The 24,517-nt window shown below is 39.5% G+C and overlaps 1 protein-coding gene across 7 annotated transcripts in view; it reads right to left on the bottom strand.

The window, feature by feature from the left end:
• Positions 1 to 7,515: 7,515 nt before the first annotated feature.
• The window catches only part of RPS6KA5 (ribosomal protein S6 kinase A5), a 190,521-nt gene continuing 173,519 nt past the window's right edge, over positions 7,516 to 24,517 (bottom strand). For 4 of the 7 annotated variants that reach the window (XM_032134602.2, XM_032134604.2, XM_058429863.1 and 1 more), the window contains 3 exons: positions 17,024 to 17,183; positions 15,447 to 15,610; positions 7,516 to 14,146 (listed from right to left, as the gene is read on the bottom strand). In XM_032134602.2, the coding sequence (XP_031990493.1) occupies positions 13,898 to 14,146; positions 15,447 to 15,610; positions 17,024 to 17,183 (573 nt within the window). In that variant the 3' untranslated portion in view covers positions 7,516 to 13,897. The remainder of the gene's footprint in view (positions 14,147 to 15,446; positions 15,611 to 17,023; positions 17,184 to 24,517) is intronic. The other 3 variants (XM_032134601.2, XM_058429864.1, XM_032134603.2) reach the window with 1 other exon arrangement.

The raw sequence follows: 24,517 nt of genomic DNA, 5'->3' as shown, positions 1-24,517 counted from the left end.
CCTCAGGGAAGTGAGCCTGAAGTACTGGTACAGTATCTCCTTGAGGTGTCTGCCAATTCCAGACTCCTGTGCACAAGGTGAGACTTCAAGAAATCCAGCAAAAAGCAGCAGATGGGAGGCTAATGAGCTGAGCAGCTCTTAGTACTGAAGAGGGAAAGGTTGGAATTCAAGGTCACCGAGGTGAAGTGGCCTTGATAAACACCCTAGATTTTCAGATGAGAGCCCAAAGAGGCCATATGCTAGGAGTAAGAGCAAAATTGAAACATACAAGCCCAACAAAGTCTAAAACCAACCTTCAATAGGATTACAGTGATCTGCCTGTATTTTATCAGACTGCAAGAAGAAAACATAACCATCTTAGAGGAAGATAACATCATTCAAAGCCCCTACAATATTTAACAGACAATGTATGACATTTCACCAAACTTACAAGGCATGCTAAAAAACAGCACCAAATGACTGACAACAGACAATGGAAACAAACAACTAGTAGTAGTAATTCAGACATTGGATTTCTCAGACAAGAGTTTTAAAATTACTTTGACTAATATGTTCAAGAATATAGAGGAAAAGACAGAAGATCTGATCAGAGACCTGGCATCTACAAAAAAGTGTCAATGGATATTTTAGAACCGAAAATATAAGATATACAATTAAATTTAAAATTGATTAGGCTCAGTAGAACAGGATAAGTTAATCAGGTCAGTAAAAACTATACAGACTGAAATACAGGGAGAAATTAAGATGGAAAACAAAGGACTATAACAGACATATGGAACATAGTATAACACATAATCCTAGAAAAAGGGAGAGAGAGAACGGATTGGAAAAAACGATTTGAAGAATGACTGGTTAAGAATTCTAATAAGGAAGGACCATCAACCAACAGATTCAGGAAGTTTACCAACCTTAGGATGGATGAAGCTGGAAACCATCATTCTCAGCAAACTATCAAAAGATCAGAAAACCAAACACCGCATATTCTCACTCATAAGTGGGAGTTGAACAACGAGAACAGATGGATACAGGGAGGGGAACATCACACCCTGGGGCCTGTTGGGGGGTGGGGGGCTAGGGGAGGGATAACATTAGGGATATCATTGGAATGATATCTTGAAAATGGTGAACCTAGGCTGGGCGCAGTAGCTCACACCTGTAATCCCAGCACTTTGGGAGGCCGAGGTGGGCAGATCACTTGAGGTCAGGAGTTTGAGACCAGCCTGCTAATGTGAAACTCCGTCTCTACTAAAAATACAAAAATTAGCCAGGCATGGTGGTGCATGCCTGTAATCACAGCTACCTGGGAGGCTGAGACACAAGAATCACTTGAACCTAGGAGGTGGAGGTTGCAGTGAGCCAAGATTGTGCCACTGCACTCCAGCCTGGGCGACAGAGTGAGACTTGGTCTCAAAAAAAAAAAAAGAAAAAGAAAAAAAGAAAAGAAAATGGTGAACCTAGTATTTCATACAAGGCAAAAATATCCTTCAAAAATAAAGGTAACATTGAATTGTATCTGAATGTAATGATTAGATGGGTATATTACATGATACATGAATTTTATCTTAATAAAATAAAAATACAGAAAAATAAAGGCAAAAGAAAGAAGGTTTCAAAAAACAAAAGCTGAGAGAATTCATTGTCAGAAGACTGGCACTAAAATAAATACTAAAGAGAATTCTCCAGATGAAGAAAAACAATCCCAGATGGAAGTAAAAAAGGCAGGATGGAAAGAAAAACACCAGAAAACATAAATATGTGAGCAAACAAACAATATAGAGTCTACTTTTTTTTTTTTTTTTTTTTTCTGAGATGGAGTTTCGCTCTTGTTGCCCAAGCTGGAGTGCAATGGTGTGATCTTGGCTCACCGCAACCTCCCTCTTCTGGGTTCAAATGATTCTCCTGCCTCAGTCTCCCAAGTAGCTAGGATTACAGGCATGCACCACCACGCCTGGCTCATTTTTTGTATTTTTAGTAGAAATGGGGTTTCACCATGTTAGCCAGACTGGTCTCAAACTCCTGACCTCAGGTGAACCACCCGCCTCGGCCTCGCAAAGTGCTAGGATTACAGGCGTGAGCCACGGTGCCCAGCGAGTCTTTAAAACATATAGTAGTAGTACTACTAATAAAAATAATGTCTTATGAAGTCTAAAATACATATAGAATATAGAGATAAAACATACATAGAATGTAGAAGTAAAATACATGACAACAATAACACAAAAGGACGAAGGGGGAACGCCTGTAATCCCAGCACTTTGGGAGGCTGAGGTGGGCAGATCACGAGGTCAGGAGATCTAGACCATCCTGGCCAACATGGTGAAACCCAGTCTCCAATAAAAATACAAAAATTAGCTGGGCTTGGTGGCGTGTGTCTGTAATCCCAGCTACTCGGGAGGCTGAGGCAGAAGAATCGCTTGAACCAGGGAGTCAGAGGTTGCAGTGAGCCAAGATCGTGCCACTGCACTGCAGCCTGGCGACAAAGACTCCATCTCAAAAAAAAAAAAAAAAAAAAAGAAAAGAAAAAAAAAAAGAAAGGGGAAAACAGATTTAAACTGTCATAAAATTCCTGCATTGTTGGGAAGTGGTAATGTACCAATTTAAGGCAGTAAGTCAAAGATATACACTATAATCTTTAAGGTACTAAATGAATTTCTAAAAATTACTAACAAACTAACATAGGAGGAAAAAATGGACAAAAGAAAAGATTTGGTTTATCGAAAGAAGACACAATACAGGAACCAAGAGGATACAGGACAAAAATGTAAAAGAAATTCTAAGATGGTAGACTTAAAACCAGTAATAATTACATTAACTGTAAGTAGACAAGATATATTCCAATTAATGACAACTTTCCCACAAAGAAAACTTCTCATTCAAGTGGCTTCAAAGGTGAATTATTTTAAACAGGAGGAATAATATCAGGTGCAAACTCTTCCAGAGTGTAGAAAAAAAGGGAACACATCTCCAACTTTTTTTTATGAGGCCAGAATAATCTTGATACCAAAACTTGACAAAAATATTAAAGACAGAAAAATTACAGGTCTGTCCTTCTTCTTCTTTTTTTTTTTTTTTTAAAGCTAGGCTCCTGCTCTGTTGCCCAGGTGGGAGTACAGTGGTACAATCTTGGTTCACTGCAACTTCTGCTTCCTGGACTCAAGTGATTCTCCCACCTCAGCCTCCCAAGTATTTGGTACTACAGGTGTGCACCACCACCCTTGGCTAATTTTTTAATCTTTTGTAGAGATGAGAGATGAGGTCTCACTATGTTGCCCAGGCTGTTCTCCAACTCCTAGGCTAAAGCAATCCTTCCTCTTGGCCTCCCAAAGTGCTGGGATTACAGGTGTGAGATACCACACCCAGTCTAGGTCTATCCTTCTTATGATCCAAAAATCTTAGGCAAAATATTAGCAAACTGTATCCATTGATATATGAAAAGAGCAATACATCATGAAAATGGAATTTATTCTATTTTCAGCTTTTGAAAATTGAAGAATAAAGAAGAAAAAATACATGATTATCTCAACAGAGGCAGAAAAAGCATTTAGTAAAAACTCTCTGAAAATTAGAAATAAAAAGAAACAATCTGCTATATGATATCTATAAAAAAGTTAAATAAAACATAATATTGGTCTGGGTGAGGTGGCTCATGCCTGTAATCTCAGCACTTTGGGAGGCTGAAGCGGGTGGATCACGAGGTCAGGAATTCGAGGCCAGACTGGCTAATATGGTGAAACCCCATCTCTACTAATAATACAAGAATTAGCTGAGGGTGGTGGTGCATGCCTGTGGTCCCAGCTACCCGGGACACTGAGGCAGAACAATCACTTGAACCTGGGAGGTGGTGGTTGCAGTGAGCTGAGATTGCGCCACTGCACTCCAGCCTGGGTGGCAGAGCGAGACTCCGTCTCAAAAAAAAAAATATATATATATATATATATATATATATATATAATAGAAAAATATTGAATTCTTATTTTGAGTTGAAGAAGTTAAAGAAGCCCATTGTCATTACTTCATTTAGCATTTTATTGGAGGTCCTGGTCAGCTCGATAAGGCAAGAAAAATAAAAATTGAAAAGGCAGAAATGAAACTGTCATTATTTACAGACGATATAACTGTAGACTTAAAGAAATCTAAAATAATATACAGAATTATTAGAATTAAAAAGTGAATTTAGCAAGGTTTCTAAGTGAAAGGGTAATATACTAAAAAACTGTATTTCTATAAACTAATTAAAAACAATTTGATAATAAAGTAAAACTGTCAAAAACCTAGATATAAATCTAACCTCTACATGTAAATCTATAAAACATTGGTGAGACAAATTAAATACCTAAGTAAATAGAGGGATATACCATGTCCATGGATTGGAAAACTCAAAATTGGTAAGATAGAATTTCTCCTGAAATTGATTTATACATTCAATGCAATACCAATTAAACCCTAACATCCTCTGCCCCCAAGGTGATTCTAAAATGTATATGGAAATGCAAAGGATTAAGAATAGCCAAAACTATTAGAACTATTAGATAAAAGTTAGAGGTCTTACACTACCAGATACGAAGACTTCATAAAAATTACAACTCAGCTTTTCAATACATCATGCTGGGTCAAGTTAATACTCATATGGAAATACATAAACTTTGGCTACTATTTCACATCATATACAAATATCAGCAGTAGATGGACTATAAACCTAATGTGGATGGTAAAACAATAAAGCTTTTAGTTTTATTTTTTATTTTTATTTATTTATTTATTTTTTTGAGACGGAGTCTTTCTCTGTCCCCCAGGCTGGAGTGCAGTGGCGCGATCTCGGCTTACTGCAAGCTCCGCCTCCCGGGTTCACGCCATTCTCCTGCCTCAGCCTCCCGAGTAGCTGGGACTACAGGCGCCCGCCAACACGCCCGGCTAATTTTTTTGTATTTTTAGTAGAGACAGGGTTTCACCGTGTTAGCCAGGATGGTCTCGATCTCCTGACCTCGTGATCCGCCCGCCTCGGCCTCCCAAAGTGCTGGGATTACAGGCTTGAGCCACCGCGCCCGGCCTTAGTTTTATTTTTTGAGACAGAGTCTCGCTCTGTTGCCTAGGCTAGAGTGTAGTGGCATGACCTTGGCTCACTGCAACCTCTGCCTCCTGGGTTCAAGCGATTCTCCCGCCTCAGCCTCCCTCGTAGCTGGGATTACAGGTATGCACCACCATGCCTGGCTAATTTTTCTAATTTTAGTAGAGATGGGGTTTCACCATGTTGGCCAGGCTGGTCTCCAACTCCTGACCAGTGATTCACCCGGCTTAGCCTCCCAAAGCACTAGGATTACAGGCATGAGCCACCTCACCTGGCCAATAAAGCTTTTACAAGAATATAAGAATATCTTCATAACCTTGGTGTGAACATTAAATATGATGCAAAATTATTAGCAATTAAATAAAAGATTGGTATATTGGACTTCATAAAATTTTTGGTCATCAAAGGAAAGCACTTAGAAAGTAGAAAAGCAAACTAAAGAGAAGACATTTATGGTAATATATCAGACAAAAACCCTCATATCCATAAAATATAAAAGACTCCTGCAAGTCAATAAGAAAAAAAGGCAACCCAATAAATATGAACAAATGACTCGAACAGGCACTTAACAATTGAGGATAGCCAAATGACTAATAAAAATATAAAAAGGTGTTCCACACATCACTACTTATCAGGAAAATACACCTTGAAACCTCAGTGAAATACAAAATCACCAGAATGGCTAAAACCACAATCAAATATACACATTTGTCAGAGTGGCTAAACTACTAGGGCTGATGGTACCAAGTACTGATGAGGATGTGGAACAACTAGAACACTTATACATTATTGGTGGGTATGTAAATTGGTACAACCATTGTTGAAAACTATTTGGTAATATCTTCTACAGCTAAATATATATTCATCTTATGACTCAGTAGTTTCACTCCTTTTTTTTTGTCTGTTTTTTGAGACAGGGTCTCACTCTGTCGCCCAGGATGGAACGCAGTGGTGCGATCATGGCTCACTGCAGCCAGCTCTTTCACTTTTAACTGGACACACAAGAGAAATGAGTGTACATGTCCATTAAAAGATATGTACAAGAATGCTTATGGCTGCTTTAAGTATAACAGCTAAAAATTACAAACAACCGAAATGTCTATCAGTGGGAGAATGGATAAATTATGATGTATTTATCTGATGGAATACTACAGAGCAATGAAAAAGAACAAACTATTGCTATTGCTACATGCAACAACATAGATGCATTTCACAGACATAACGCTGATCAAATTAAACCAGACAGAAAAACCTAAAGACTAGATAATTCCATGTATGGGAATGTCGACAACAGTGACAGAGGTCAGAGTGGTGGTTATGTATGAGGACTGACTGGGAGCCTCATCTTGATCTGAATGATGGTTATATGGGCGCACACATATATAAACATTTATTGAGCTGTATTCTTAAGACCTGTGTACTTTACATACCATGTTGCAATAACATTGTAAACAATATGATCACTATCTATATGTAGTTTTAGTGCTCCATTTGGACTGGTCTCTGGCCACTGGATGTCAGCATTTGGAGCAGTGGGCAGCAGGAAAAGCTGGGGAAGGAGTGGGAAAACAGAGGAGAGAGCTATCACATGGGCTTCCTAGAGAAAAATAAGCACTTTATGAAGCTTATAAGTTCCTTTATGTACACAGTAGACAAAGCTTTTTAAAGAGATTTGTCCATACGGGCACCGAAATAACATTTTTGTAAAGTAGCCTTCTCTATGTTGATTGCAGATGTTTCTATCTCAGAATTGTAACTCTACTTGCTTTCTCACACAGCATCATTATTTCCTTATTCCTAATAATTTTCATCACAAACATTTCCCAGCTCTGTCCCAATCAAGTTCTTATTTCTCTGAACGGAATTACAATTTATAAATGTAGGTCCACATGCAGGTATCTCAATAAGTAGTGAGTGAATACCAGTGTAGAAATACACAAATGAGTGTGGACACACCATAGAAAAACAGAAAAATACGAGAAAAAGTGCATGTACGGAGTATGGGATGAACTGATGCAGTTAAGGAAGACAACTCAAAAAGCAACTCATGGCTGGGCAAAGTTGGGAGGCTGAGGCGGGAGGACTGCCTGAGGCCAGGAGTTTGAGACCAGCCTGGGCACCATACTGAGACCTTGTAGCTATTTTTTTTTTTTTTTTTTGAGACGGAGTCTCGCTCTGTCGCCCAGGCTGGAGTGCAGTGGCGCAGTCTCGGCTTACTGTAAGCTCTGCCTCCCGGGTTCACACCATTCTCCTGCCTCAGCCTCTCTGAGTAGCTGGGACTACAGGCGCCCGCCACCATGCCCAGCTAATTTTTTTGTATTTTTAGTAGAGACGGGGTTTCACCGTGGTCTCGATCTCCTGACCTCGTGATCCACCTGCCTCGGCCTCCCAAAATGCTGGGATTACAAGCGTGAGCCACCGCGCCCGGCCCCTTGTAGCTATTGAAAAAAAAAAATTAGCTGGGCATGGTGGCTCATGCCTGTAGTCCCATCTACTTAGAAGGCTGAGGTACGAGGACTGCTTGAGCCCAGGAGGTGGAGGTTGCAGTGAGCTGTGATAGTGCCACTGCACTCCAGCCCAGGTGACAGAGTGAGACCCTGTCTCACACAAAGGCAACTCACTTGAGCTAAGGCTTGGCTATACTTTTAACTGTCCACATAGAATAGAGGTAAAACAATGTTTTTCATCTTTTTTTTTTTTCGAGATGGAGTCTCGCTCTGTCGCCCAGGCTGGAGTGCAGTGGCGCAATCTCGGCTCACTGCAAGCTCTGCCTCCCAGGTTCACGCCATTCTCCTGCCTCAGCCTCTCCGAGTAGCTGGGACTACAGGTGCCCGCCACCACGCCCGGCTAATTTTTTTTGTATTTTTAGTAGAGATGGGGTTTCACCGTGGTCTCGATCTCCTGACCTCGTGATCCGCCTGCCTCAGCCTCCCAAAGTGCTGGGATTACAAGCGTGAGCCACTGCGCCCGGTCTGTTTTCCATCTTTGTTAATCTTCCATTTAACTTTTAGTAAGACAAATTCTTATCTTTATGTAAAACTGTGGAAGAACAGTTACATAGATTGTTGCAGCTTAGATTATTTTCAAGAAGTTTAAATTCTACACGTAAGGATACATACTGTTTTTACCAGCTATACTTTAAAATGCCAGTCTTAAAAATTCCTCTATGTGTATATGTGGTTTCTTCTTCTTTTCAAAAATTCATGCCTGTGAAGTTTTTAGGAATATTTTTCAAAACTTTAGTACTGAAGCATTAACTTTTTATGTGATACAGCACCTTTAAATTTCTGTTTTTATTCACCCAAAGAATGAGAATTATTGTACATTGCTAGTATTTATAATTTCAGCAAATAGGATAGCAGTATAGTACCTAAAATAAACTATTAGGAATACTGAATGCCTACCACAGCAACAGAGCTTTAATGAGGTTAATTGTCACATACATATCCATTCCAACATAGCAGTGCACATTTCACATGACCAGCCTCTTATGTAGTTAAAAATAAAACTGCAGTTTTAAAATGTCAAGTTCCTCAACCTTACTGGATTTTAAAACAAAGCAAACAAAAGAAACAAGCAGTTTCTAATCTATCTACAAGCAGAAATGCCAGAAAATAAAGCTACAGTATTCCATACAACTTAAATTTCCTTTTCTAAGTCATGACATTTCTCTTTTGTTCTGTTTTCTTTTTCTTCTAATATTAAGAAAATTTAAAATGTAAATGAAAAAACTGCTTAATGTGGCAAGGAACAAGAGTGAAACTAGACTTTTTTTAGTAAAGGGGCAAATTGTATACCACCATACACATTAAAAGTGTTATGCAATGAGAAACAATAATGGAAACAGCACAATGCTACATACTATCCCAGTTTCCTGTGCTCTGAAGAACAGCTGCTATACTGAATACTAACTTGACTTATCTGAAGTATTCAATACTTTCTGATAACCCAAGCAGCATTATATTAAGTTAGAATAATACTATAAAATGTCCTTCTACCTCTCCCACAAGAAATATACCAGGAAACTTAAGCCTGATGAATAACTACTAAGAATCTTGTCTTTTAATACAAGTCTCCTTCTAGACACAAAATCCTAGCTTTTTGTACTGTGGTTAAAAGGAATAATGGAAAGGAAATGACTGCCAATAAACATTTCCTATTTTGCACTAGGGTGAAGAAGCCAAGACACAAATATTTGGAAGCCACTTTAGTTTCTTACTCCTTTTCAGCCTAATAGTAGGAAAATATTAGGCACCTACTTAATTCACAAATTCATGAGACAGGGTGGACAACAGCCTTGAGTAGGGGAAGCATTTGCAATGGTAATCAACTACTTAATTACACAACGGGGAGCTGGGCATACAAAGAAAAGGGCTCAAAAGAAATATCTTGAAAAGTAAGCAATATAGAAGCTGAGGACAGAAGTGAGGCTAATCAAATGTTCTTAAGAAGACGTTGCCCCCCTGAAAATATGCTCCCCCAATAAAACACATAAATAACTACTCTTAAGGAAAATATTTTCTCTAAAGAATGTCACAATTTGGAGTGAAGTTACTTAACAAAACAGGGAATAAAACCTTTATGTTGGCTGTAACAGTTATTTTCTTTGGGTAGATTATACCTAAAATATTTCCTTCATACATACTTCTTTTAAAAATGTTTTTTTTTCCCATTCTTGAGTTTTACAATGTCTCCTATCCAAACTTCAAATTTCATTAGAGCCGGCTACATTTGTTTTAGTGCCAGATAAAGGTATCAAGCGATGACAGACACTTATGTGAGGTATACAAGCAATTAAAGACTGGAAATTAGGGTATTATCATGTAAGACATTTGAGAGGCCAAAAGTCATATAATTTTAAGATACTTCATGATGTTACAGTAATAATTCATCTATATAACAATTATTTTGACATAAGTGGCATATCAGAATTTAACTTATTTACTTAGATCTTAAGGAATATTAGATGTATTTTCACATGAACACTCAAATCATGCTATTATTATCAGTCACTGGGAGAACAGCCAAAGTAATCAGGCAGTCTAAGGCACATATAGACCCAATAATTTAGAAATTTTCACCATTATGAGGTACCCTGTTCTTAATAAATATGACAATAACAGGCGCTTGAAATGGGGGTAAGGTGAATAAGTACCCAGTAAATTGTATACTTTAATAAAGTAGTATAATTTGAGAACATAAACTGAGATACAAAAGGAATTTCCTTACTTTAAAAAAAGTGACTTCTATCTTACTAGATTTCTTTAAAATAACTTACCTTATATTTAAAAGTTAGTCATTTACATACTTAAGAAATCAGCAGTAATCTAAAAAAATTAAAAGGCAGTTTTCTTGGGTAACGAACCTGTGACTCCAAGACAGACAACAATGTGGAAATTAACTCAGGAGATTGACTTTCTATTCTAGTAATTCAGTGGTTTCTTACTTTATAAAGGTTTGGAAGAATTAATGAATTTCTTTTTTTCTTAAGACACTGTCTCGCTCTGTTGCCCAGGCTAGAGTGCAGTGGTGTGATCACAGCTCACTGCAGCCTTGAACTCCTGGGATCAAGCGCTTCCACACGTTGGCCTCCTGAGTAACTAGGGCTACAGGCATAAGCCATCATGCTCAGCTAATTTTTATTTTTATTTTTGGAGAGACAGTGTCTCACTATGTTGCCTAAGTTGGTCTCTAACTCCTGGTTTCAAGTGATTCTCCAGTCTTGTACTCCCAAAGCACCAGGATTACAGGCCTGAGCCACCACACTCAGCCAATGAATTTCAAAACGCTAATTAACCTCTTTCAGACGCAGGATCTGGCAGAGTAATTAGAAGAAACTGGTCTTTCTTAACGTCTTTCCTCTAATATCTTCCTTTTCTTATTCTTGCCTCTCAATTTGTCATATACAGTTACAAAATATATGAATCAGGATTTATGTTGGCATGAAAATTATATACAATACAATCAATAAGTGAAGAAGGGAGGGGGTGATGTGGCTATAGTCCCAAAGTTAATGTCATAAAGAGAAATAATATAAGTATTTGTATTTCTTAGATTTTCTTCTATTTTACTCTTAATACCAAAAAAGAGTCCTATCATTTAACATTTTTATATAAAGTATTTTGTAGTGTTTATTTTTGATGTGACCAAATGAAAGCTTTCTGAATTTTTTTTTTTTTTTTTGAGACAGAGTCTCGCTGTCGCCCAGGCTGGAGTGCAGTGGCGTGATCTCGGCTCACTGCAGGCTCCGCCCCCTGGGGTTCACGCCATTGTCCTGCCTCAGCCTCCCGAGTAGCTGGGACTACAGGCGCTGGGGCGCCCGCCACCTCGCCTGGCTAATTTTTTGTATTTTTAGTAGAGACGGGGTTTCACTGTGTTAGCCAGGATGGTCTCGATCTCCTGACCTCGTGATCTGCCCGCCTTGGCCTCCCAAAGTGCTGGGATTACAGGCGTGCACCACTGCGCCCGGCCAAGCTTTCTGAATTTTAAAGTGCAATTCACTGTACGTTAATACACAGCCTGCACACGACCTAACTGCTTCAAACTTGGCATCAAATGCTGTCTTTTTGGTACTTATAAGTAGGGTGTAGATAAAGATATTTCACAAGAGTGCAACAGTATTTGTTAAGGTCTTTTCAAAAGCCCATTTGAGATTATTCAGGCAGGCTCATCAGTTGACGGCTAGCCTATCTTCCCTTCTTCCTGTTAGTGTGACTGCCTTTTTACCCATTTCATTGTCTGTCAAGTCCTCCTCAAGAAGAAGAGGCAAGGGAAATAAATGAAAATGAAACCCATTAATTTCTAATATTCACAATGAAATCAATCACATCATCAATCTGTATACTGTCTGACTATTTTTCTGGATCATTTTCTATTAGCAACATAGTCCCTTTAGTTTGTACTTTACAACTAGTATTTTCTACCAGGATGCACAGTATAAAAAATGGCTTGAAGAGCCAAATATGTTCCAAATATGTCCAATATAATTATAAATATGGTCATTTTCTTGACTACTAGAGATCTGTGCCTGATGAAATCACATTTTGTGAATTAGCAATAGTTTGGTAATAATTCACACAAAATTTCCCATAATTACTAGGAATAACTGAAAGCTGGGAGTACAAAACTTTCATTAACTCAATATTATGTAGCCATTTGGGCCAGCAAAAAGTATAAAATATTATTCCCAATAACCACTGTGGACAAAAATGTGAACAGGATAACATAATATTTTGAAAATATTTTAATATTTGCCATTTTTTGCCTGTGCTATTAATATATACATTGATTTAGTAATAAATATACTACTATTACATAGAGTGCAATATTTTTAGTATTCATAACTGGTTGAAATTAATGCTGCTATAACCTCAAGAAAGGAATAAATAAATATCATGTCCAAATTCCAAACTAATGCTCAAAAGGTTATCATTAACAAAAACTATAAAATAAACATATTGGGCATTATCTCTTTAAGCATGATTCCTGTAAACAAAGCAAAAAAATCACTTTTCTCAGTCCTGACATTTCACATGATGGCTTTAAAAGAAAATATAACATACAAATCCTATCACTTCTTTTTTTTTTTTTGCATAGGGAACCAATTAATTGTATTTTTAAATGCAGCAATCTTTTAATGAAATGTTTTCATCACATAGTACTTGTTTTCTGTATGAATTCAGAACTTTTGAGCAATAAAAGTGCTCTGCATAAGTTTATAAAATATGCTTTCTGGATTTAAAATTTAACAGAAAAATTTCCAAACAAGTCATAGGTATGATTCTAAAATATTATGTACATAATATATGACTACAGGAGGAAATTCCTCACTGTAGTACAACACAGTGTACAAATATGAGCACAGTGTTTAGTTTAATTTCCCTTTAGGTTTTCCTCACATTAGTGCATAAGTGGCTGACTACATTACACAACATGCCCCATTCTACTTGTTGCATACAAAGTAGAAGAGGGATGTGAGGACAAATTTAAAGTAGAAAATGAAAATAAATGGCAAAAATACAGTGCAAATGCTTTAAACAGTGCACTTGATAAAATAGTTTGCTTTATTCACACTTTTTTATAAAGTGCAATATTACTTAAAACAGAGAGACATGTACCTTAATATTCTGCAATAACCATTAAAACAAATTGCCAGGAGAGAGCAGTGCAAAATTAAAAACATAAACATAGCTTAGCATGCATCTCAGATGGATCCCAAATACAGAGTATGGGACCTTGAGTTCTTATATCTTTTTTTTTTTTCACTTTTTAGAAAAAGTTTAATAATAGCAGGTTATCATCATATGTAACCATAAAATAAAAACAATAAGTTAAAATCTTCTCTCAAGAAATAAGTATATGCCACACATAAAATTCATTAAAGAATCTTTTTTGAAAACAGACCCCTTTCTCTGATAAATCATTGTTTGAAGGGTGCAAATTTCAAAAACCCACATTGTCCACAAGGCATAGCAAAAGGTATCATCACAGTATGAGTCATTTCTTGTTGGCAGACATCTGGAAAACCTGTGACTTACAAGCAGCTCAAATCTAGCCCTAATTAAATTTACAGGAACCTTTGCTCTTTCAAGAATAGTCTTGTTGGCATCATGCTAGGTTGCTAAGAAGAGTAATATGTGCTCTATTCACAGTAACATTCTCTGTCCAGTGCTTTTGGATGAGGATAACCAAACAGGTTTTCCTGAAAAAAATCATTAAGAGGCAGATTCCAATGAGACCAAAGGGAAACATTTTTAAAAGCATAAAAGATCGCCCCAGGCATATGCTGAGGGAATAAAGGTGCAACGGATCACTGATACACTCCTACCATGCCTAAGCTACTGAGTCTGAGAACTGGAAGAGGGTCTCTGGGTTATTGCTGTCGGCAGGATTGCTGGGCTGCAGTGTCTTGGTGGGTGTAGTTTTACCGTGAGAATGAGAGGAAGAAGAATGGGAACTCTCACTGGAACTGCTGCGCGTCTCGGTACTGGTGCTAGTCTTTTTCATTTTTCTTCTCTTAGCCAAAGGGGCCTTATCGACATTCTGAAGGCAAAACCCCTCTCTCTTGTATTTGTTAAAGGCCTGGGGGGGGAAAAAAAAGGGAACCCCTGTGAAGGTAAAAGTGCCGGTTTTCCTAGCAGTTATGACTTAAAGCAGAAGACAACTTTCCATTGGCAACTGCAGCCCCAAGTTGTTTTAAGGGAACAAAGCTCTTAAAACCTTTATATCTAAGCCTATTGGCAGGGTGGAGACGTTCATGGGAAAAATATTCTGAGGGCTCTGTTTAAATCAAACTAGCTAGGCTGTCTGAGAGTCACAATTCTAATAAATCTTTTGAAGAAGTTAGTACTACATCCTAATATGAAACACTTGACTGGAAATTCCTGAAGACCATCAGTAATCTAAACTATCCCCATTGCTTTTACTGGTTCTGTGTCTAAGATTTAAAATTCTGAACACAAAGTCCCAATGCAAGCAGACTTGATGTATTCTGAGTCTTTGCTCTTCACTCCCATTCAATGTCATTTGGATATATACCGGACACTTACACGCACAGAGAAGCACAGCTCTACAGCCTTGCCCTGGCTTCCTCCTCCTGCAGCCTGTCTTCACTCTCCTTAGCCTAGGCTTGGACAATGCTGCAGTTACACCTTGTAGTTGTCACCTTGCAACCTATGTCACTGAGAAGATTTGGATCATCTGATAGAAATTCTTCCAGTTAATCTCTTTACCATCTCAACATTTCCTAGCTTATTACTTTTTAAATCCATTTCTGCTGCTGAAGAAGCACTATCCCAATACCTTCTCCTTTCTCAAAATAATCCCCCTGAAGGTGACTTTGTTTCCCTAACTCATCTTATACTATACTTCACATGAATTATCTTAATGTATTTGCATCTGCTTGGCACAAATGTGCATAATCCACAGTTTCTACCAAATAGTCTCAGTCTTTCAAACATACAATCTATACTTAATACCAATGAACTTACTTCATATCCCTCCCGATTTTAAGAATGTGTGATGCACTAAATGGTTGTAAAATGAATGGACTTTCAAATATGCCTTAGTTCCTAATGTTTATTATGGTTTTTAAAGAAAATTATTTAGTCTATTTGAGAGGAAAAAGTTCTATTATCTCATCTCATAAGGTCATTCTTAAAATTAAATACGTATTTTGTGGGTTAGCAGTGACTCTGGTCCCCTGTGCACTTTTTGTTATAAAGTGTTTATAACCATGAAGCAACTTATAAAAACATACCTAAAAGGACACATATTATTTTAAATGTGAAACGAAGAAAATGTATCTGAGGCTACAGAGTAAGAACATTTGATTATGATTCCTACTCAAACCGCCCAACATGTACAGCGCACAGGGCCTTACGTGGAAGGTTGCTTTCACACAGGTATGCACGGCAGCTCCCGAAGATCCTAGAATATCCGGAGTCATCAGAGGATTGGAGGACAGCTGACTGCCATCTTGAAGCCATTCATTGTACCTCAAGCCAGACATTTTAAGCCTTTTGTTTGGATCAACTGTGAGAAGTCCTGTGGGAATAGATATTTTTATTTTATGATTTGTCATTTTAAACATGGTTTAAAAACAAACTCAGAAATAAATCTCAGCTATGTTCACATGACATAATGGTTTCTATATAGCTTTAACCTCCTACAAAGATAATTAGATTTTCCTATTCATTTAAATTATTTTGTGAATACTGGATTCTAATTATAAAGTCACAGTAGCCTATTTCTAGGAAGCTCCAGGCGAAGTGGCTTTTCGATCAGGAGAAAATAAACATCCAAAACAAAGATTCCCACTGGTGACTTGGTAAACTCCAATGAGCAAGCAAAAAGCACATAGATCTACTTCATCCATATACCAAACACTTACTGGCCATCTTCCATAGGTCAGGGAGTGCAGTAAGGCACTAGAGATATGGAGATGGAGATGCAGAGAGGAGCTATTAATATTAGAAGACACATAGGGAAAACCCCAGCTATTATAACATCTGGGACAAGTGCGATAGCAAGATACACAGGCACAGTGTGTTAGCAGGCCCGAGGGAGAGTGTAGCCTAGGGAGTGAGGATGTCCTGGAAGGCTTCTAGGAGATGAGTCCTGTAGGATAAGGAGAAGTGGCTAGGGAAGAGGATTAAGAAGAGCATGTAAAGACACGGAGGGATCTGAAAGCTCGGCATATCTGAGGAATTCAAATATCCTGCAACGGCAGAGCTGGGGTGAGGAGGAAGCAAAGGCAGACAGGATCAAGTCATGAGGGGCTTTGAATGTTAAATGCTAGGCTAAGGAGTCTGACCTGAAGCAAACAGACAGTCTCCAAAGGATTTTTGGCAGAAAAGAGGCATAATCACATTTGGATTCTAGAAAAGTCCCTCTATTGACAGATGATGAACAGCTTAAGTCAGAGGAAGTGAGGCAAGGTGAAAGGATGCTGCAGGATTTGGGGAGAGAAATGGTGATGAGAACAAAGGCAACAGCATGTGAATGGGAAGGAAGGGACCGAACTGCTGGGAGCGCTGCTGAATCTGTAGAACTCCGTGACTGGCTGCAGAAGGAAAGGCAGGTGCAGGTATCCAGGAGGACGCCTAGGTTTCTGTTTTGGTGATCTGGCTTCTTAGCAGTGCCACTGTTGACAGGAGGAAAGACAGGAGGAGGAACGTGTTTGGGGGGAAGGACAGTCAAAAAGTATTGGTTTGTTTTAGATGTGTTTGACTGAGATGCCAGTGGAAGCCAAGTGCTAGCTCATGTTAGAAATGTGGATACCATTACTAAAGAGAATGTTCTGATAAGAAGACAAGGCTGAAGAGAGTAGCCTGGAAGCCTTTTATAATACACATGGATTCCCTGAGTAATTAACATACAAATATATGTGTAAATGGGCATGATTCTACTTCAATCACTACACATCATATAAAATGTAAAATTTCATTAGATTCTTACCTTGGATCAAATCTTTAGCCTCTTGGGATACATTCTTCCAGGCTTCTCCTTCAAAGGAGAAATCTCCCTTTTTAATTTTCTTCATGATTTCCACTGCACTGGTACACGTCAAACTTCGGTCATGAGATTGGAAGGGAACCTGTCCTGACAACATTGTGTACTATCAGGGAAGAAGTAACAAAACAGAATGACTACCCAGATCTGTGAAAGCCACTCTAATAATCCTAATAGTAATGTAATTGCGGTAATTTACCAATTGCTACAACTAGCATGATTGAGTTTAAAAGATTATGTGACTTCTATCACTGAGACAGTGAATACATCTCAAAGACTTGTAAACCAGTGGCATGGCTTGTTATGATATAGATTTAAAATCACATTTATGACTATATTCAGAGCAATAAGAACAGAAAAGGATAATCCAACTGCTTCACAAAAGATGGTATTGATGTTAACAGAAAATAGAGATAGCAGAACTCCTGAATAACTATGTTTTTCTATTCCATTTCCACCATCCTTTCCCCAGGACATGTAACTATGGTTAAGGACTTGAAAAACTTTATATAGGCCTTCCTATTTGATCTGCAATTACCCCTGTTTTTATTTTTCTCACTGTTGTCTTAAATACAGTGAATTATCTACAGCCACCTGTTTTCATTGTAGCCATATGTCTGAAATCTATGTTTAAGATTTTCCCCTTTATAAAGTTAACAGAATAACAAACAAGCCAAGGCTTATCTTTGTAGCAGAGATTGGATTTTAGAAAAGTTATCCTTTAAAATTCTTGGGGGGGGGCGATTTTCTCTGCTCACTGATTTTCAGTCTTGCAGACATGGCAGGTTGGTCATCAATGGTGGTGGGTTGGCTGGTGTTAAGTAGCTGTGTCTGGGTATGGACCAGAGAGGACCAAAAGGCGGCCCTACCGGATAGTGTGAGAAGGGAGCAGTGGTGTCGGCAGGAGCCTGGGCTGAGGGAAGCGTGCTCATCCTGGCACTAAGGAAGGGACGCAGAGGGGAGGCTCAGTGTCAACCCCAGCCCTAATTAGGAGACATGGAAGCCACAGGATGCTCCGGTGATCTAGAAACAATATGCCATCCTTCTTTTCTGGTCACGTTTCTGACAAGTAGGCTCACCCTCACTATGGCAAGATGGTGAAACAGCTCTTACACACTGGCTCTTCAGAAAAGATGGGAACTCCTAGACAGGCTAATAAAAATAACATAAAAAGGACAACCAGGAGATCCACTAAGGTAGGTAATAAACAAAACATGAGTAAGAAGGATGGAGAAGACAGGAATAAGACCCAGATGCAGAAGGAAGAGAAACTTGACACCTCCAAGGTTACAAGAGACTAGAAGGCTTTGGACAAATCTGGATTTTCTGAATAGAAAATTGTGCCTGAGGAGAATAAAAACTATATGCATGAGAATGCGCAGAGTTTGAAAATAGAAGACATGGAGAAGGAACCTCAGTTTCTAATTTGGAGCAACCTAACAAGGAAGATTAATTGCTCTAAGAAGGGCAATGTCAGAATGTATGTAGAAGGCAGACAAAACTCCCTAAATCCTTGATGTAGCTTGAAGGCAGGCTACGATTAGGTCTGAGTGAGCCAGTCCACAGGTTGGCAGTAACTGTCCAAGATTAACTGGAGTCTCATAACTGATGCTGTGCCTCCACCTGCCCCTCATCTGACTTCTTCCCTCCTGTATCCTTCATGCAGACACCAGAGTAACAGTCATGCAACTTAAATCTTACAACATTTCCGTATCCAAATCCCTTCACTGGCTTCCTTCAGTCTCTGACTCTTGCCTCTCTTTTTCAGCCTCAGCTTCTGCAGTTCCCCATATTCCAATCCTGTGTTCCCACCAACAGTTCTCAGGGCTCTGGGACTTTCCACATGCTGTTTGGTCTCCTTAGAATGCCATTTTTTTTCTTCAGCTGGCAAAGTCCCATGCATCCTAGGGTGCCTAGAGTGTAGCCCAGTTACTCAGTTTGGGCAACTGGGAACTCTGCAGTCCTCTACTCCAGAGAGAAGACATGTGGCACAGAAGCAGGGGAAATGAGCATTAGGGTCACACCTGGCTGCAAACAACTGCTTTGTCAATAACTAGCTTCGGGATGGGCAAATTCGTTAACTTCTCTTAGACCATTTCTTCATGGGTAAAAGTAACAAGTGATATTATAAGGTTATATGAAATCATACATTTAATATACCTAGTATTGTGCCTGGCACACAGTAGGTGCTCAGCAAATGGTTAATAAGTTTGTCTCTTAAGGCTTCCCCTCTATGGAAAGAATCCTTTCTTCATGATCTTATCCTCCACTACTGTATCCACAGAGCTATCTACACAGCCACTGAACTGGTGTGCACACCTGTAGATGCCCTATCACTTTGTGGGGTAACTCAATATAACTGTCCACATTGCTAAACCATGAGCTCCCTAGAAGCAGGACTATGTCTTATGTATCACTGTATCCCCCGAACCTTGCATAGTGCCAGAATTTGCTATCCCATGCTTATTTCCTGAATGAGTAAGAACTCTTTAAGAACGCTTAAGACAGTGATATGATAGAGACTGTACTGTGGTCTTGATTAAACAGAGGGATGCCACCAAATGACAGCTCTGATGAGTCTGTGGAACTTGTGTCACATGTGTTCCAGGTCCCCCCTCCTCTTCCAAGGATGCCAGGAATTCCGCTCCTTTTCCCTAAGTTTCTAGAATCCTATTTCCCTGACCTTTGCTATTGAATAGAATGTAGTTTCCCCAGGTCTTGCCTTTCTAGCTGCAAGTTTACCTCCCCAAACATGGAACAAAAGCTCTTCTAATATCTATAGTGAAGGAAAGAAAGGAAAGCAGAGCAAAGTTAGTCCTGTTAATGCGATTGGGCACCATTATTGGGTATTTTCCTCATTCCCCAGAAGTGGAATGATATAATTCTTATTCTGCAGAGCAGAAAACTGGGGCTCCAGTGGTCAGGGGCATAATGAAACATCCTCCTCTAAAAGACAACCTACTGTACCTTGTACCACTAAGAAACAGGAATAGAACTTAGTGGGCTTATTTGCATTTTGGAGGTAGCATACGTTGCACTTGAGAATACTGCTCTAAGAGATTTATCAAGTGACTTAGAAGGCTACCTGTTTCAAGTGGGGCCTAGCATAGGCTTTTGTTATAGGTCCAATCCTGCCAATTAGCAGGAAGCTACTTGGGCCATAGGATTCAGTTGCTCTGATTGTACTGCAGGTATCTGTGAAAGATGAGACTCTCTCGCAGCCACAACAGGAGAGTCTCAGAGCAGACCTGAAGTATTCTGGTGCAAGGTGGGGCCTTCTGTGGCAGATAACTATTTTCCAAATAACAGCTCCTGAGATGTTACCAGACCCTGGCAGGCTCTGAGTGCCTCAACATGCGATCCCAAGAGCAGTGCATCATGTGCTAAGATCAGCAGATGCCTTGATTCACCAAGTCAGGTAGGTACAGCAACAAACCAATGCACTATGGAAATGGCACACTCAGAATCTGCCCTGGGCAGTCCAGAAGGCATTAATAAATGACGTGCTTACATGCATGTCACCTGTCTTGGATGCACTAACACTTCTTCCTTAACTCACACTATGGCCTCACTGAAGGAGGTTCCCTATGATCAACCGATGAGCCTGGTTGACAGATGGTTCACTTACGTGCAGCTGGCCTGTAGAACATGACAGACTCAGCAAAGATACCAGCTGTCTCAGGATAATAACTTGTGGGGTCGGGGTGCTGTCTCTGAGAGCTGTGCTGAACCAATGGCTGATGGGTCCAGGTCCTCCGTATCTAGATTCTATGGGTGCATGACCCACTTACAGAACTCATGCTTCCTGGCTCTGCTCAGAGGTCTGTTCCATGAGCTCAAGTGATCAACCGCACTTGATAATGACACGTGGCCAGCCCAGTAGTACATGCTCTGCTCTCTTTTCCTCAGTCCTGCACCCTTGGGATTATGCTCTTTAATAACATAATATGACATAAGTATTAGCTTCAGCTTTCGCTTTCCGGGGGAACACAGAATAGAATATGTTTCTCTCCACTCCTAATTTTTTTTTTTTTTTTTGAGTTGGAGTCTCGCTCTGTCGCCCAGGCTAGAGTGCAGTGGCACAATCTTTGGCTCACTGCAACCTCCACTTCCCGAGTTCAAGCAATTCTCCCGCCTCACTCTCTCAAGTAGCTGGGATTACAGGCGCCTGCCACCATGTCCAGCTAACTTTTGTGTTTTTAGTAGAGATGGGGTTTCACCATATTGGTCAGGCTTGTCTCTTGGCCAGGCTGGTCTTGAACTCCCGACCTTGTGATCTGCCCGCCTCGGCCTCCCAAAGGGCTGGGATTACAAGCGTGAGCCACCACGCCTGGCCACCACTCCTAATTTTTTATTGTGTTAAAATACATTTAACAAAATGTACCATGTTAACCATTTTTAAGTGTATAGTTCGATGGTATTAAATATCTTCACAGTATACAATCATCATCACCATCCATCTCTAGAACTCTTTTCATCTTGTAAAACTAAAACTCTATACCCATTAAATAATAACTCCCGATTCTCCTTTCCCTCACAACCCCTGCAACCACCATTTTACTTTCTGTCTCTATGATTTTGAATAACCTAAGTATCTTTTCTGAACATACACTATTTGTCTTTTTGTAACTGGCTTCTTTCTTTAGCATAATATCCTTAATAATCATCTATGTTGTTGTATATGTGAGAATTTCCTCCCTTTTCAAGGCTGAGTAATATTCCAGTGTATGTATACAGCACATTTTGCTTGTCTATCATCTATCCATGGAAACTCAGATTGCATCCACATTTTAACTCTGTATGTGTCCATTAGATCTAGTTGGTTAAGTCCTCTATTTCCTTCTTAGCTTCTGGCCAGTTGTTTTATCCATTACTGAGAGTTGGGTATTGAAGTCTCCAATAATTATTACAGGACTGTCTACTTCTCCCTTCAGTTCTGTCAGTTCTTGCTTCATGTATTTTACTGGTCTACATTAGGTGTACAAGTGTTTGTAATTATTATGTCTTCCTGTTGAATTGGATATTTTATTAATATATGAGGACCCTCTGGTTTTTTGTTTTTTTTTTTGAGACAAGGTGTTGCTCTGTTTCCAAGGTCAGATTGCAGTGGCATCAACATGACTCACCGCAGCCTTGACCTCCCAGGCTCAAGAGATCCTTCCACCTCAGCCTTCTGAGTATCTGAGACTATAGGCACATGCTACTACATCTGGTTGATTTTTAAATTTTTTGTAGAAATGAGGTCTCACTATGCTGTCCAGGCTAGTCTCAAACTCCTGGGCTCAAGTGCCTCAGCCTCCAAAGTGCTGGGATTACAGCTGTGAGCCACCATGCCCAGCCTCCTGTAAACTTTTTTGATTTAAAGTCTATTTTGTGGCCAGGAGTGGTGGCTCATGCCTGTAATCCCAGCACTTTGGGAGGCTGAGGCAGTCAGATTGCTTGAGTCCAGGAGTTTGAGACCAGTGTGGCCAATATGGCGAAACCCCATCTCTACTAAAAATACAAAAATTAGCTGGGTGTCATGGTATGCACCTGTAATCCCAGCTACTTGGGAGGCTGAGGCATGAGAATTGCCTGAACTCAGGAGGCAGAGGTTGCAGTGAGCTGAGATTGTGCCACTGCACTCCAGCCTGGGCAACAGAGCAAGACTCTGCCTCACAAAAAAAAAAAAAAAAAAAAGTCTATTTTACGCCGGGCGCGGTGGCCCACGCCTGTAATCCCAGCACTTTGGGAGGCCGAGGCAGGCGGATCACGAGGTCAGGAGATCGAGACCATCCTGGCTAACACGGTGAAACCCCGTCTCTACAAAAAAAAATACAAAAAATTAGCCGAGCGAGATGGCGGGTGCCTGTGGTCCCAGCTACTCGGGAGGCTGAGGGAGGAGAATGGCGTGAACCCAGGAGGCAAAGCTTGCAGTGAGCCGAGATCGCGCCACTGCACTCCAGCCTGGGCGACAGAGCGAGACTCCATCTCAAAAAAAAAAAAAAGTCTGTTTTACTGTAGCCACTCCTGATCTCTTGTTTGTTTGTTTGTTTCTGAGACGAAGTTTCGCTCTTGTCACCTACGCCAGAGTGCAATGGCACAATGTTGGCTCACTGCAACCCCTGCCTCCTGGGTTCAAGCGATTCTCCTGCCTTAGCCTCCTGAGTAGCTGGGATTACAGACACACACAACCACGCCTGGATAACTTTTGTATTTTTAGTAGAGATGGGGTTTCACCATGTTGGCCAGGCTGGTCTCGAACTTCTGACCTCAAGCGACCCGCCTGCCTCGGCCTCCCAAAGTGCTGGGATTACAGGCTTGAGCCACTGCACTCAGCCCTGATCTCTTTTGGTTACTATTTGCATGGAATATCTTTTCCCATAGTTTCACTTTCAATCTATTTGTGTCTTTGGATTTAAAGTGATTCTTTTGCAGACAGCATATAGTTAATCATGTTTTTAAATCCATTATGCCAATCTTTGTCCTTTGATTAGAGTTTAATCCATTTGCATTTAAAGTAATTACTGATAAAAAGGAACTAACTTCTGTCATTTTGCTATGTTTTCTATATGCTTGATAGCTTTTTTGTCCTTCATATTCTGCATTACTGCCTTCTTTTATGTTTAGTTTATTTTTTTGTAATAAAACATTTAAATTCCTTTCTTCTTTCTTTTTGTATATATTCTATAGCTATTTTCTTTGTGGTTCCCAAGGGATTACATTTACTATCCTAAAGTTATAACACTCTAACTTGAATTTATATCAGTTTAACTTTAATAATGTAGAAAAACCTTTGCTCCTCTAACAGTTCTACCCAACTTCTTTTGGTTGTTTATGTTACAAAACTACATCTTCATACATCGTGTGCCCCAAAACAAATTGATAATTCTTTTAAATGCATTCGTCTCTTATGTCACACAGAAAACAAAAAGTGAAGTTATAAACTGTTGTCACAATAATGCTAGCTTTTTACCACTGGCCATGTATTTACCTTTATTGACATCTTTATTTCTTCATAAGGCTTTGAATTAACTGTCTAGTGTCCTTTCTTGTCAGCCTGCAGGACTCCCTTGAGCATTTCTTACAGAGCGGCGTTAGTGGTAATGAAGTAATGAACTATCTCAGCTTCTTACGGATCTAGAAATATGTTAACTTCTCCCTCACCTTTGAAGGACAGCTTTGCCAGAGATAGGATTCTTGGCTGACAGTTTTGTTTTTTATTTCCTTTTAGTGCTTTGAATGTATCACTCCACTGCCTTCTGAGCCACTTTCTGATGAGAAATCTGATGATCTAACTGAAGATCACTTGTATGTGTGGAATCGCTCTTCTCTTGCTGCTTTCAAGATTCTGTTTTTTTTTTTTTTTTTTTTTTTTGTGTTTTTTTTTTTTTTTTTTTTTTTTGAGATAGAGTCTCACTCTGTCACCCACTCTGCCATGATCTCAGCTCACTGCAACCT

Source organism: Hylobates moloch, unplaced genomic scaffold (assembly GCF_009828535.3).
Source record: "Hylobates moloch isolate HMO894 unplaced genomic scaffold, HMol_V3 SCAFFOLD_16, whole genome shotgun sequence".
Taxonomy (NCBI): Eukaryota; Metazoa; Chordata; class Mammalia; order Primates; family Hylobatidae; genus Hylobates; species Hylobates moloch.
Note: the sequence above shows the minus strand (reverse complement) of the source record. Positions and strands in the feature narration are given on the sequence as shown.